This window comes from Onychomys torridus, chromosome 9, assembly GCF_903995425.1.
Source record: "Onychomys torridus chromosome 9, mOncTor1.1, whole genome shotgun sequence".
Lineage (NCBI taxonomy): Eukaryota > Metazoa > Chordata > Mammalia > Rodentia > Cricetidae > Onychomys > Onychomys torridus.
Window position 1 is genome coordinate 33,802,579 of NC_050451.1, and position 15,517 is coordinate 33,818,095.

The 15,517-nt window shown below is 39.2% G+C and overlaps 1 protein-coding gene across 1 annotated transcript in view; it reads right to left on the reverse strand.

The window, feature by feature from the left end:
- Positions 1-15,517, reverse strand: part of Adk (adenosine kinase) — a 418,246-nt gene that overhangs the window by 125,767 nt on the left and 276,962 nt on the right. Inside the window, exon 7 of the mRNA XM_036199883.1 lies at positions 7,896-8,066. Coding sequence (XP_036055776.1) covers positions 7,896-8,066 — 171 coding nt within the window. The remainder of the gene's footprint in view (positions 1-7,895; positions 8,067-15,517) is intronic.

Genomic DNA, 15,517 nt, shown 5'->3' on the forward strand with positions numbered 1-15,517 from the left:
TCAAAGAGCACTTGTCTACTTGGTTGTTACAGCCTCATCATTACCCAAATATGACTCAGCAGCTTCTCAATAACTGAACAGCAACACCAACAAACCACGGAATTTTCTTCACCGTTTTGTAATTCACTTATTGCTAAATCACTCAGAGGGAGAGAGGGGGAGGGGGAAGGGAAGAGGGAGGGGGAGAGAGAGAGGGAAGGAAGGAGGGAGGGGGAGAGAGAGAGAGAGAGAGAGAGAGAGAGAGAGAGAGAGAGAGAGAACACAGGTAGGGAAGGAAAGGAGGGGAGGGAGAGGGAGAGAGCTGGAGCATTAGGCATGGTGGTGCACACCTGTACTACTAGACCGTGAATCCTGGGGCTGGAGCAGCTCCAGTTCAAGGGCCACTAGGCTATGGAGTGAAACCCTGTCTTAACAACAGAAGTTAAATGACCACGTAGGAGACAGTATTCTCAGCTTTCCCGCTCTATGCTTTATTAAGTCAATAGGTTTAACAGAGTCTCTGTAAAGAAATGGTAATGCAGGAAAATTACCAGAGGAGGATTGATGAAGCAGAGCTATAGAATATCTTTATAAAATGAAATCATCTGTCAGAGTCAAAAAGGGGGAGGCTAATAAGCAACGTATTATTCTTAGTACAAATGAAATAATTCAATGGAGCTCTTCTGCCCAATTTCAAGCTGTATTTTACTATCTCAAATATCTTACAGTGCACTGTAAAGGTGATGTGACGCTTCACCAAGGAATGGAGTGGTAACTCTTGACAGAATAGTCATTATCAGGAGATAATTGACCTTATTTGAGAGCTAAGCATCCTGAGGCAAAGTTGAGTGTACTTAATCCTGGCAGGTTAATTATCTAGTGATTAGGGAACCTTAAAAGGTATTACTCTTAAGAACCATTTTCAAAATGACTCTATTCAAGAACTTATTAATTTAATAATAATGAAAACAAGAACAATCAAGTTCTTTAATCATGTACAAGTAGACAACGACTACAGAGCAGCTAGCATGAGCTGGCATCAATAGATATCATTTATAATTATCTACATGCAGAATGCCCTCCTTTATTAAGCTGACTGCATATGAATTTAGTGAAAAACTGATAGCACTGAAGGGAACTGTTTAAACTTTCAAGATGTAAAAAATAATATTTAAAAGGTTTATATATTAGAGAAGTTTCAAAATTACTTTAGTTAATATAACTTAGGAAGCCAGGCAGTTCATCGAAAAGTAGAAAATATAATGTAACAGGGTTACCAAAGACGCTGTTTATTTAGTTATTCATTCATTTACTTTTTTGCTTATTTTTTAAGACAGGGTCTTGATCTACAGCTTAAGCTGGCCTTGAACTCATGGCACTCCTCCTGTCTCAGCCTCATGAGACATCACAATGGCTTACTAAATATTTTTAATTGAAGGAAGAGAAACATATCTCTGCACATTTCTGAATCTCAGAGAAAACGCTGTAGGAGAGACAACTGTGGACTATTTGCCTAGAACACATAAGAGACACTGTTTGAACCCCCGTGAAAAGCTAGTGGGAAGTGTCTTGGGGAAGACACAGAGGAAGAAAAGGCTACTCAACTTATGAAAGAATGAACTTCTAAGACATGCTACAATGGACAAACTTGGAAAACAGTATGGAAATAAGTGATGTCAGATAATTATTAAATGAAACTAATTGTATGAAGTACTTAGGATGTGCAAACTCATAATGCAATGTAAAAAAGTGACTATAAGGGCTGGGAAGACAGAAAGGGTGGAGTTATTATTTAACATGCATAGAGCTTCTGCTTGGGATGAAGGAAAAGTTCTGCAAATGGACTGTGGGACAGATTTTGCAGTACTGCAGATACACATAGACACCAGCAAACTGCACACTTGAAAATGGTTGGAATATTAGCTTTGTTCCTTCCCGCTCCTTCTGTGGTGTTGTTCAGACAGGCAGTCATGTAGCCCACGCTGACCTTGAACTGCTGATCTTGCCTCCACCTCCCAAGTAGCTGGAGTACAGGCCTGTGAGGTTTCTGTAGACAGGCAAGCACTCTACCAAGGAGTATATGATCCTCTGGAACAGGAGTTGTAGACAGGTGTGAGCCACCATGTGGGTGCTGGGAATTGAACCCGGGTCCTCTGGAAGAGCAGCCAGTGCTCTCAACTGTGGAGTCCCTGGTTTGTAACTATCATCTTGAGAGGAAGGCTAGTTGCTCGGTCCAGGCTAGTCTGGTACTTGCAGTCAGTGCTCGTGCTCTGCCTCCTAAGAGGTCTGTGGTCATGCACTGCTGTGCCCAGCTTGACGAAGCGCTCTACTTTCAACTTAGACCACTGGAAAATCATTGGGGCTAGTGTTCAAACCTTTCCAGAAGAGGAAAGTGAAGACCCAGTAGAAAATAAAAGCTAAGGAAGTTTGATGTTAGTTATGTGTCGACATTTTAGAAAGCAAATATTAAGCAGATCTTTCTGGGGGTTAGAGTAAGGGAGGGAAAAGAGAGAAGAAAAATAATTCTGTAAATTTATACACATACATATATATTTCTTGAGAAATATGTTTTACAATGCAGTCATCTTTACAACAAAATGTCTGTTGTCTTTAAGAACTGAAGATAATTTATTATTATTACTAAAGTATTCAAGGAGAACAATGTATAATATGTTCAAAAGATAAAACATTAATCTACTTGCTCTTTGTATTATTTTTATTATCCTTATTAAATTGTAACACCTTAGCTGATATTTCTAGCCCATTAACATGTAAAACATCTGATTCTGATGTTGTAAGAGCTTAGCAGAATCACTGTATGGGGTAGATATTAGAATGAACGATTTTTTTTTTTTTGAGCTGGGGATTGAACCGAGGGCCTTGCGCTTGCTAGGCGAGCACTCTACCACTGAGCTAAATCCCCAACCCCCAACAATGTTTTTTTAGAAGTACTTTGACCTTGAAGAATTCTTGTGGAAAACTGAATGTCTCCTGTGATCTGTAGAATTGTTTTGCCGGGAGGGCTTGGCAGGCATCCCAAGACTTTGGTCACAAGACACTTCAGGCACACCTTAGGCTCTTGTATCATTGTGTATTGCACTCGATACATAATAAAGGATAGAGTCATGGAAGCATGTGATGCTCTCCTTCAGTAAGACATGTAAATTAAGGTTAGGGACCATGGTATGAGGAAATACTTTGTGTAACTTTCAATAAACACACCTTTGTACAGCTGTTCGAGGTTCAGTCTGTTAGAAGAGGCTGCTGCATAGGCCTTAAAATTTCATCTTGGGAGTGCCTTCTTTCTTCAACTGACCAGTAACACACAGTGCACCCCGACATTCTGACATCCAATTTACTGGGCTGTCATTAAGGTGTTGCATTATTTGACTTTTTATCATATGTAAATGCAGCTTCCTCCAATCACAGTTTAAAGTGCAGGATAAACACTACACACCCCACTAGGAATCTGTTTATTTATAAGAAGACATTTAGTGTCTCCTTCAATAAAATACCAGACATCTAGCCATCCTGTAGACATCTCTATTCTATAACTCACATCATGACAGATCATACAAGGTGATCCTGTTGGTTATTGGTTTACCATAATAGGCCTCGCTACATAAACATCTATTGGAATGAATGAAAATGAACAGGGTTCATTAAAAAAAAAAGAAAAGAAAAAGTTGTCCAGCATGACATGCAGCCACGAAGCAGCTTACAGTTCTGTCTTCTAGGTATGGAAATATTATTTAATAATCTATACTAAGAACTGATACAATGTTACTAGCTTGTAGAATCAATATTTTAAAAAAATTTATAAAACTTCCCATTTTAAGCGCTTAATTCAGTGTTATTAGGCATATTCCCAGTTGTGTGTAACCATCACCACTGTCCATGCCCACCCATGGCCACTGGAAGCTACTGTTCTACAGTTTGTGAATTTACTTACTGCCCCTCCCCACCTTTGGTGTTGGGTTTGAATGGAGGGCACTGCCCATACTAAACAGGTACCCTACCCTCAGCTGTACCCCCAAGCCTATGAAGTGGAATTCTTATAGAAAAATCTAATAGTTATTTGGTATGTCCAGTGTTTAAGCTCTATAGAATGACTTCAAGATTTGTTCATTGAGCATATATATGGAAGTTTCTTTTCTTTGAGGTTCGATAAATTCCATTTCTATGTATATTTGAAATTTTATTCATTAAAAATTCATTTTGCCATGGCTGGAGAGATCGTTCAATGCTTAAGAGGACCTCAGTTTGATTCCTAGCACACACACAGTGGCACACAGCTGCCTTTAACTCCTGTTCTAGGGGATCTAACACCCTCTTTTGACCTCTGCAGGCACCAGGCACCCTTGTGATGAATAGATATACGTGCAAGCCCAAACATTCATCCACTTAAAATAAATAAAGATATAAGTTAAAAAAAATTTGTCTTGCCTTTCGCTCTGGAGATTGTGAACAATGATTCTATAAGCACAGGAGTGTCAGTCAGCACCTGAGTTCCCACCTTTAGTTTTTGAGACAGACTAATAAGTGGAATGTGGGATATATGATAATAATCGCATATTCAATGATTTTTGGAATCTACTAAATTATTTTCCACAGCAGCTATATTACTTTACATGCAGACCAGCAACACACAAGGGTTCCATTGTCTTTATCACTCTACTGGGTATGAAGCAGTGTCTAATTTAGGTCCATTTGCGTTCTCTAAGGATCAGAGATGCTGAATGTGTTTCCATGTGTTTATTGACCATTTGTATAGTTCTTTTTGGAGAACTATTTACTTAAGTTCTTTGACCGTTGTGTGTGCCCATGTACACATACATATATGTATGATGTGTGTTTTAAGACAGTCTCCCTGTACAAAGCCCAAGCTGGCCTCAGCTTCAACTCCCAGAGTGATGAAATGACATCATGCCCAGTATCTTTGGCCATTTTTAATTTGCTTATCGGTTTTCTTGTTATTACTGAGTTATACATTTGGATAGTAATCCCTTATTAAGCATGATTGATAAATATTGTCTCCCCTTGTATGGGTGTTGTTCCACACTCCAGAGCCTTTTCATTGAAGGAAAAACCATTTTTTTTTTTTTTTTTGGTTAGTCACAGTCTCTTTTGTAGTCCAAGCTAGCCTTAGACATGTTGTCCTCCTGCATCTGTATCCTCAGTGATGTGTTACAGGTGTGGTCTGCCATTCCTGGTCATAAAAGTACTTAACTTTGATAATTCCAACTAACCTTTTAGGTTTTGACTGTTGCTGTGCTTTACACACTTGTTTTGTAAAGTGAAGACCATTTTGATCTCACCAACATTTTCTATAAACGTAGTCACTTTGGGGGTTTTTCTTTTTCTGTTCCCCGAGTCTCTTCTCTGTCAAACTTCCAGCACCAATTGATGATTGATGCCTTTATACAGAACTGTAGTCCTTGAACATTTTCATTTATATATTTGAGTGCCGATTTATTTATGGTATGTGCACACCAGGCTGCACACATGGAGATCAGAGGATAACTCTTGGAAGCTGTCAGTTCTCTCCTTCTACCTTGTGGGTTTTGGGCATCACTTCAGGTCATCAGGTTTGGTGGCAAGCACCTGTACCCATGGAGCCATTTCCCTGCCCCCCCCCTTCTATAAAAGAGTTGTTTGTGTGATCTAAGTTTTTTCCAAGGCTCCCTCTTCATTCTCTTCCTAACTAAGGTCACCTGTGACTATCTATCCCACTTGCAAATCTGATAGCATTCAATTCTCTCAATCTACTCCTCAAGTCTCACTCTTCTGAATCATTTCTATCTTTTACACAGTGCTTATAGTTTGTCTTCCTAGAGTCTAGAGCATTTATGTACTGACAGTCTAATCTTCCCAGACTATAAAGGGTGAATATCAATGCCCTCACAGTCACTCTCAGAATGCTATCCTGGTGACATATTGCTCTGTTATTTAAAGGGCTAAAACAGCACATCTCCTAGTCACTTCATTGACCTTCTAGGAAACAATATGAGGGCTGGAGAGTTGTCTCAGTGGTCAAGAGCACTGGCTGCTCTTCTACAGGACCTGTCTTTATTTCCCAGCACCCACATGGCAGCTCACAACCTTCTACAACTCCAATTCCAGGGATCCAAGTCCCTCTTCTGGTCTCCACAGGCACCAGGCACACATACAGTACACACTCATATATAGAGGCAAAAATCCTCATACACATAGAATCAGAATAAAAATAAAAAACTCCATTGTATAAACACATATACACACACGCACACACGCGCACACACACTGCAGCCATGGAAAGAAAAGGCAGGTTTTAGTCAAATGAGACTCTAGCAGCTATCTGTAAATTTTCAAGTCTTTCACATCTATTTCTTGTCATTGTCTTAATATTCTTGTTTGGATAGGAAATGTCCCCCAAAGGCTCATTTGTTTGGATGTTTGGTCTCTTTGGAAGAGGCTTTAGGAGGCGAGACTGAGCTGGAGGAACTGGGCTCTGAGGTCTATAACTTGGACTACTTCCTGTTCTGTTTCTTAATTAATCTCTTGAGACATGTGGAGTCCTGCTCACACGGTCCCATTGCCATAAGCTCTGCCACACACCCCTGCCATGACAGACTTGATCCACTACCCAGCTAAAATACAACTCCCCCTCTTATGTTGTTTCCTACCTGGCATTTAGTTGCAGCATAATGAACATAACTAATGTAGTTAATGTGTAAAAAAGGTAATGTTTCCTTTCAATGGTGCTGGCCTTTGTATGGTCACACATTTAATATTCTTTTTTTTTTTAAAAAAAAGATTTATTTATTTATTGTGTATACAATGTATGCATGTATGCCTGCACACCAGAAGGTGGCATCAGATCTCATTACAGATAGTTGTGAGCCACCATGTGGTTGCTGGGGATTGAACTCAGGACCTCTGGAAGAGCAGCCAGTGCTCTTAAGCCCTTGATATTCTTTCTACAGACCAATCCTTCAGTCTTCACTCAGGTGAAATCCCAGGTCAGATTTTTAAGTTTCTCTAGACAGACCGCACATTTAACTTACTGACATATAAAAATCAATTAATATATTCAAATATTAGGACCAAAGGATTAGAATCAGAATTGATTTCCAGGGTGACCAATGGAAATGTCATTTTATACACAAAACTTCCAACATTCATAAAAGTTCACTGATATGACTAATATCACATGAAGGCTCAATCAAAGCCTTCTCTATTCTATTTTTAAAGTTTCCCTTGACTTTTAATGGGCAAATACATCACTTGTTATAAGAAGAATAGTTTAAGTTAAATTCTACTTTAATATTTTTAACTACAGGGCTGGAGAGATGGCTCAGCCATTAAAGGCTAGGCTCACAACCAAAATATATTTTCAACTATAATACACAATATTTGCAGAATAATCTCAGTAATAAGTCAAATAAAAATTATAGTATCAAACTTACTCATAATTTAATTAACTTTAAATAGATTCAGACAGAAGATTTTACAAATGAGAAAAGTTTTTTTTAAAAAGTTTTGGTTGCAGTCATAGTTACAGGTCACATAGGCATTTGCGGAAGTGTAGGAGTCTAGAGTAATTTACTATACGTAAATAAAATCCCAATGATTTAATTTTTTAAAAATTTATTTTTTACTAAGAAGTTAGTCTGTAGGAAATATAGAAAATACAGTGGTAGAGAAATCCACGTTGAGTAACTCTTGTATAATTCTCAAGGACACTGACCCCAAATTTAGGGTTTTACTTATGCATTCCTACACATACACACAGCCCAGAAACAAAAGGATTACTTTTTTGTTTTGTTGTTTAGAGACAGCCTCTGCCTACCTTTGCCTGCTGAATGTTGGGATTAAAGGCATGCAATACCACATCTGGCTCTAGTTGATTTTTGTTTTTATTTAAAGCAACTCACCGTCTCATTTCCAAAGAGGATGTCAACATAAGGCATGACTTTCATCAAGGATTCCTTGAAGAACTGGCTAATAAATGGGGCTGACAAATTCAAAGTGAAGATCCTGTTGTTCTCAGCAGCGTAGTGGGCCACTTTCAATACTGACTCTGGGGAGACTGTAAGAAAAAAGCCCTGGACAAAGAAAAAAAGAAGAGAAAATCAGAACTGGCACCTCCACACTTAGTCTAAGTGAGAACAAAAGGAATCTATACAAAATATCAGTGCCTGTACAAATTTAATTATAAAGTCCGAGGCAGAAAGTAGATGTATTTAACTAGAAAAAAGTTTTTCATGTGAGTACTATATGCTGGATACATGCCGTTTCTAAAGAGAAGAAAGATTATTTCATATTAGATTACATATGTGCACTCCCAAAAAATTCTTGGAGCCTATGAAACAAAAATACTCATTTAGATAATAAGTACATCTGAATTTGAGAAATGCAAATGAAGGTAGATCAAACCCTTCTAGCTTCTTATAAACTGTCACATCCTGTCAGTGATTTAAAAATAAATTTATAAAAAGCATAGCTTACTGATTATCTTAAAAAACATTGCCGGGCGGTGGTGGCACATGCCTTTAATCCCAGCTCTTGGGAGACAGAACCAGGCGGATCTCTAAATTCAAGGCCAGCCTGGTCTATAGAGCAAGATCCAGGATAGGCACCAAAACTACACAGAGAAACCCTGTTTCAAAAAAACCCCCCAAAAAACCAAAAACAAACAAACAAAACAGAAACACTGTAACTGAATTTATTTCATTTTATTTTATTGCTTTGAGACAGTGTTCCAGGGGTTGGGGATTTAGCTCAGTGGTAGAGCAAGGCCTTGGGTTTGATCCTCAACCCCACAAAAAAAAAAAAAAAAAAAAAGAGAGAGAGAGAGAGAGAGAGAGACAGACAGTGTTCCCTATGTCAACCAAGGCTGGCCTGGAAAGTTCTAGGAGTCTGGAGATTACAAGCAGGTGTCATAATACCTGGATTTTTAAAATTAACTTTTAGGGAGAGCAAGGAAAGAGATACCATGATAAATGAAGACATCATTGGAATAGGGAGAAGCAGAGTGCTATGGAAGTTTCTAGGAATCCACAAGGATGATTCCACTATAGACTACTGTCAATAGTCGAGAGGTTACCTGAGCTGACCTACTATGGTGATCAGATGGCTGAATACCCTAACTAACTGTCATCATAAAGCACTCATCCAGTGACTGATGGAAGCAGATGCAGAGATCCACGCCGGGTCCCAGGCGGAGCTCCAGGAGTCCAATCGATGAAGGAGAGGAGGGACTCTATGAGCAAAGGACATTAAGACCATGATGGGAAAAAGTATGGAACCGGCCAGCCAAACTAGTGGAAATGCATAAACTGTGGACCAATAGCTGAGGAGCCTCCATGGTACTGGACTAGGCCCTCTGGATAGGCAAGACAGTTGTTTAGCTTGAACTGTTTAGGGGGCCCCCAGGCAATGGGATCGTGACCTGTCCCTAGTGCATAAGCCGGCTTTTTGCAGCCTCGTGCCTGTGGTGAGACCCTTTGCGCAACCTTGGTGCAGGGAAGAGGGGACTGGACCTGCCTCAACTGAATGTACCAGGCTCTGCAGACTCCCCATGGGAGACCTTGCCTTGGTGGAGGTGGGAATAGGGAGTGGGTTGGGAGAGAAGGCTGGGGGAGAAAGGACAGGGGAATCTGTAGTTGGTATGTAAAATGAATAGAAAAAAAACTCTTAAAAAAAAAACAAAAACACCTAACTTTTAGTTAGAATTTTTAAATAATAAGAAAATAATCCAAGACTACAAAAGGAACTTATTTTAATTAGTTTCATGCCAGGAAAGCTATATTTTAAAATAGTGCTTGTCTATATGTCTCATGATAAGAATCTCCATAGTGTCTGTTAACGTCTTCTAGATGGAAGCACAGGCAAAGATGTGGGCAAAGTTGAAGGAGAGTGGTAAGGAAGGTCGGGGTGAGCAAAGAGACGTGAAGCTATGTTAGTCGGCACAGAGTGAGTCAATCAATGGAAAAGCCTGGAATGGAGGACAGGATGCATCTGGATGGCAACGTGGGAGTGGAGTGAGGGTAATGAGCTTTCCTTACAAGAAAGGAATATGATTAGAGAAAAATGCAAGAAAGGTAAACTGGATAGCAATAATTTACCAACAACTAGCAGCACCCTGCATTTGGCTTTGTAAAAGGAAGCCATACTGGAGTTCTAAGTATGGGACCTATAGAATGTTTAAGACATAAAAGGCAAAGAGTAGAATTCTAAGACGATATTCAAACAAACAAACAAAAAAATCTGGACTTGTTATTAAATAAAAAATTCCAAAATAAGACCAGAGTCACATTGTTAATAGACTATTCAGTTGTGGGCATACTACTCAAAAATCTCTATAAAAATGTTTGACTCATGAGAAATTTGTTAGAAGAAGGTTGTGGTTTGAATTACCAAGGAAGGGAATGTGGACCAATAGGAGAACAGAAGACAAAAACACAGAAAAGGAGAGAACAAAGGAAGGTTATCAAGGAGAGAATGGCCGAGACACGTGACTGGGAATTTCAAGAGGGTTCTAATGCGTTCGTGGTAAAGGGGAGGTGGAGACGAGGCACTGAGCAGACACACTCTGTTGAGTAGAAAAAGGCATTTGGTGTGAGAGTGAGCCACAGTGGCTGAAGGACTGCGGAGCCCGAGGGTAAGGAATGCGAACCAATCCTCTGAAATGTACCGATTAGTTCTGGTGTCCCAGAAACTGTACTAAAACCTTACAAACTGCAATTATTATGAAAACCTGTGGAGGAACTGTTTGTTGCTCTCACTTTATAAATAAGTCTGAAATCAAAACAGAGAACTATCTTACAGGTTAGATAGCTTACATGTGATGAGCCTGGACTAAAATGATCCTATTAGAACATCCCCAAAGTTTAGGAGAAAGGTTTTCTTTTGATGAAAGAGTGGAGATGAGAGGATAGTTCTTTTTGGAGGTCCGTTTGTTTGAGACAGGGTCTGCCATACAGCACAGGCTGGACTTGAACTCCGGATCCTGTAGTCTCCTCTTCTCAAGGGGCGGATAACAGGCATGAGGCACCATGTCTAGTTTTAGAGGCCAGTTCTTAAGGATAGTCATATTTTGAGCATTTCTGCTTTCTTTCCTCTTTTTCTTTTCTTTTTTCCTTCCTTCCTTCCTTCCTTCCTTCCTTCCTTCCTTCCTTCCTTCCTTCCTTCCTTCCTTCCTTTTTTTTTTTTGAGACAGGTTTCTCTGTGTAAGAGCCCTGGCTGTCCTGGATCTCACTCTGTAGACCAGGCTGGCCTCTAACTCACAGAGACCTGCCTGACTCTGCCTCTAGTGTTGGGATTTAAAGCGTGCACCATCACTGCCCAGCATGAGCATCTCTGCATTTCAAAGACAACAGTCAAGTGAAGAAACTGAAGGAAGAACCAAGGGAGGGTAATTAGAGCACAGAATCCGAGGAAAGGCAGTCATCTGAAACTAGACAAAAGAAGAAATCATGACAACATGCAGGAAAAGTCTTCAAAAGTTGTGAAAATGCCCAGACACAATCTTGCACACCTCTGTTTTCAGCACTTGTTAGGCTGAGACTGGAAGACTGTGCAGTTCAAAGCTAGCCTAGGCAATATAAATAAGACCCTGTCCATCTCAACAAACAATCCAAAGTTGCAAAATGTTATAAAGTATCGACTTGTAATTGAAGGCCTAATCACTTACACCATATGAACATACAGAAGGGGGGGGGGAGAGGAAAAAAAAACTTTCATTACTTTAAACTGAACATAATATTCTAAAAGAATAAACTTTGTGATCGTGGTTACTTGTACAAGGTTTTTTTTTTTTAGATTTATTTATTTATTATGTATACAGCATGTATGACTGCATACCAGAAGAGGGCACCAGATCACATTACAGATGGTTGTGAGCCACCATGTGGTTGCTGGGAATTGAACTCAGGACCTCTGGAAGAGCAGTCAGTGCTCTTAACCTCTGAGCCATCTCTCCAGCCCAAAAGATCTATCTTTAAAGGGGGTTTACTACGCTTATGCATTCTGAAAAATTAAGAGAGACTTTTAAGTTGTAATTGTATTGGGGCTCAGAACACAGAACACCAAAATATGGTACCTTGGATGCAGGAGAAAACTACAAAAGATACTTCTGTGTAAGCATTCCCATTTTACATGAAAGTAGGCCACAGGACCATTCCAGGATCCTGTCCCATTCCTGGAGGACAAGAAGAATCTGGAAAGAAGAGGTCAACTGGATGCTATTCCCTCATGTGTTGTTTATTACAATTAGATATTACATCATATCCCCTTTATCCAATCTTGATTATTAAAAAAAATTATTTCTTCAGAATTTTGCATAAAATTGTTTTCCCTAAGCTGCGAGACTTCACTTCTAAATGCTCCTGTGTCACATGAAATTGTCAAACAGATTCATTGTGTTTTTCTCTTGTGTCATATGAGTGTTGGCCATGACCCTAGCAATGGCAATTTATCACAAATGATGTTTCTTAACATAATAACATATTTTCTCATTTAGAAACTGCATGCTGAGCTGGGCAGTGGTGGCGGTGCATACCTTTAATCCCAGCACTCAGGAGGCAGAGGCAGGCTGATCTCTGTGAGTTTGAGGCCAGCTTGGTCTACAGAATAAGTTCCAGGACAGCCAGGACTACACAGAGAAACTCTGTCTTGAAAAACCAAAAAATATTTGAAACTCCATGCCATTTTCAATTATGCTAAAAGGTAATGTTTTAACATCATTTAAAAAATGTTTTCATCCTTTTTTCTTTAGACGTACATCACTTGGACACTACGAGCACCTGAGCTGCATTCTTTATCATTTCTGTCACTAAGAGAACCAAATGGAGCGCTTTCTACAGCATCTGTCTCTGTGGCAGTGGGTATGGAGTTGCTGTTTTGGTCTTCTTTTTAATGAGAAGAGTTTAAAGCTCCCCGACCCCTGACTTTTCTCTAAACTGTTACAGCACGAAATAGAAACCTCCCAGAGCTAGCACTCTGCCAGCTGTGGATTAACCACAGACAGCCACAGCATGGTCTATATAAATAGTAACCTGGTCAAATAATTAGGCTTCTCACCAACTTCAGACTGAAAATTTGATCTGTATTCAAATACATATGATTGTAATTTAAGCCACAGAATAGTATGTCTCAAGAGTCTAAATTTGGCCTGATTCCAAATCTATGTATGCTGTACGTGTTTTACTTTAAAATATAACATAATAGTATTGTAATGTAGATAGTATATATATTTGAATTTTTTAATTTCATAAAGAAAAGGTAAAAACATTAGCTTCTAAATAAGTAGGAATTGTACAATTTAATTCTATTTTAAAATATTCTCTTACTTTGTAAAATAAATATTCAGAATTTAAACAAGTTGGGATTTGTGCTCTGTTAGATTGCAAAGACTGTTAAAATGCATGCCAACCATAACTTTTCTTCCCAGATTTATAACCTTTGCTAAGGCGCATGTTCCAGCCTACAGCATGACCCAGAATAAAAACAGTACTGCTACAAAAATAATTGTTTTGTTCAAGTCAGGTTTGTAATAAAAATATGCCAAAAGTCTATATGTCTATGCTTAAGAAAAACACTCTATATATCTGGCAAAGTCTTGGGATTTGTAGTTAGGGATGTCTGTTTACATAGTTTGCCCTACATGTTACTCCCTGCAAAACAACCCAAAACAGAGTATATTCTCTTACAGGTTGAAAAACACTAGTAAGGTGGAAAATGAAGGGGTTATCTTTATTCAACAGTGGAAAACAAAACAAAACATAGGAAGACAGGAGTGAAAGACTAGGTCAGACCCAAAGACTATTTTAGCAAAGCTTGACTTGATGCCTGGAAATCTTAACCACCCTAAGGGATTTGTCATGGTATTTTAAATATAGTAAAACTTAGAAATATATGAAGAGAAGGGGGAACATTTTTTTTTCTCTTTACTAGTGTTTACTTTAATACAGTGTTTAATTACCTAAGAATGTAAGCTTTTAATTACAACCATTAATAGATATCTGAGGTATGAGATGCGTGTGTGTGTGTGTGTGTGTGTGTGTATGTATGTGTGTCTACAGACACCTAAGTAAGTATAAGTTTTTATTGATTCAAAAGAAAAAAGAACAGGTGGGGTGCTGGCACATGCGTGCAATCCCAGCACCTAAGCGGCTGGAGCAGGAGGTTCAGCACAAATCCATCTGCTTCCCAGAAACTTCAAGGCCAGCCTGTGCTAAAGAAGATCTTTTGAGAAACAAAGCACAGATGTGTGCTATGGGATGTCTTTCTCTGCGCTGTGAATATGGTTTGTTACTATTGGTTAATAAAGAAGCTGCTCTGGCCTATGGCAAGACGGGTTATAGCCGGGTGGGAAATCCAACTAAAGATACAGGGGAAAGGAAGGTGGAGTCAGAGATGGCGCTGGGGAGGCAAGATGTAATGGAACACAGGTAAAGCCAGGAGATACGTGGCGATCCATAGGTGAATAGGAATAGGTTAACTTAAGATGAAAGACCAGCTAGGAAGAAGCCTGAGCCATAGACCAAACAGTTGGTAATTGATAAAAGCCTCTGTGTGTGTTTATTTGGGACCAAGTGGCAGAGGGACACAGGAAAACTTCCAGCTACAGAAATATATGGAGTGATCATGACTGTAACTAAATGGTGGGTATACTAAGACAAACTAGGGTGGGAAAGGAGGCCTTTGTCCGTGTTAACATAAAATAAGCTAATCAAGGCACTCTAAACAGGGTAGAAACAAACAGTGTCATTCTATAGTGTTAGGCATAAAATGTATGTGGAGGTAGTTGAGTGGGTCGGGATCCTTCTGCAGCTCACACAGAAATAGCTTGCAAGCTGAATGGTAAGAACTTATAATTTAGGGTCCTCCTGCCCCCATTGCCAACAATTACATAGCCATATGAATTCTTGGTTGATTAAAAGTTTTAAAAATATATAGAAAATCTGTAAAAAAAAAAAAAAGAGAAGTAAATACCATACTTATGAAATATGAAATTGCTTCCAAATAAAGAAATGATTTGCTTTAGAAATATTAAAATCCTCACTCATCATGCTCTAATCCCAGGAGGAGGGGAAATAAACCGAAGACTGGGAAAGGTGACAAAGGGTTCATTGTGAAGAACCTGGGCAAGGAGCACTGTTATGAGTCTGAGGCCACCCTAGGCTACATAGTTACTTTCAGGCCCGTCTGAGGCTTGTCTCCCAAAAAAGAAATCCATAGTAAAGTCCTATATAGACACAGGTTTTTCTCTAACAATTGAAGAAACAATACTCAATGTTCAAGATCGTGAAAGGTGGAGCTGAGATTAAACTCAAGGCCTGACACATATAGGTCAGTGTTCTATCACTGAGCAGTGGTCCCCACAAACACACACCAATATTGCTGAAAAGAGTATCTGACAGTCATGGAATAGTCAGCAAATACACACAAGGAATACTAATCCATACTCGCAGACTCAATAATTCTTCTGACAATCTACTTATGGGTTGGATCTGAAATACCTCCCCATAGGCTCGTATGTTTGTACATGTCA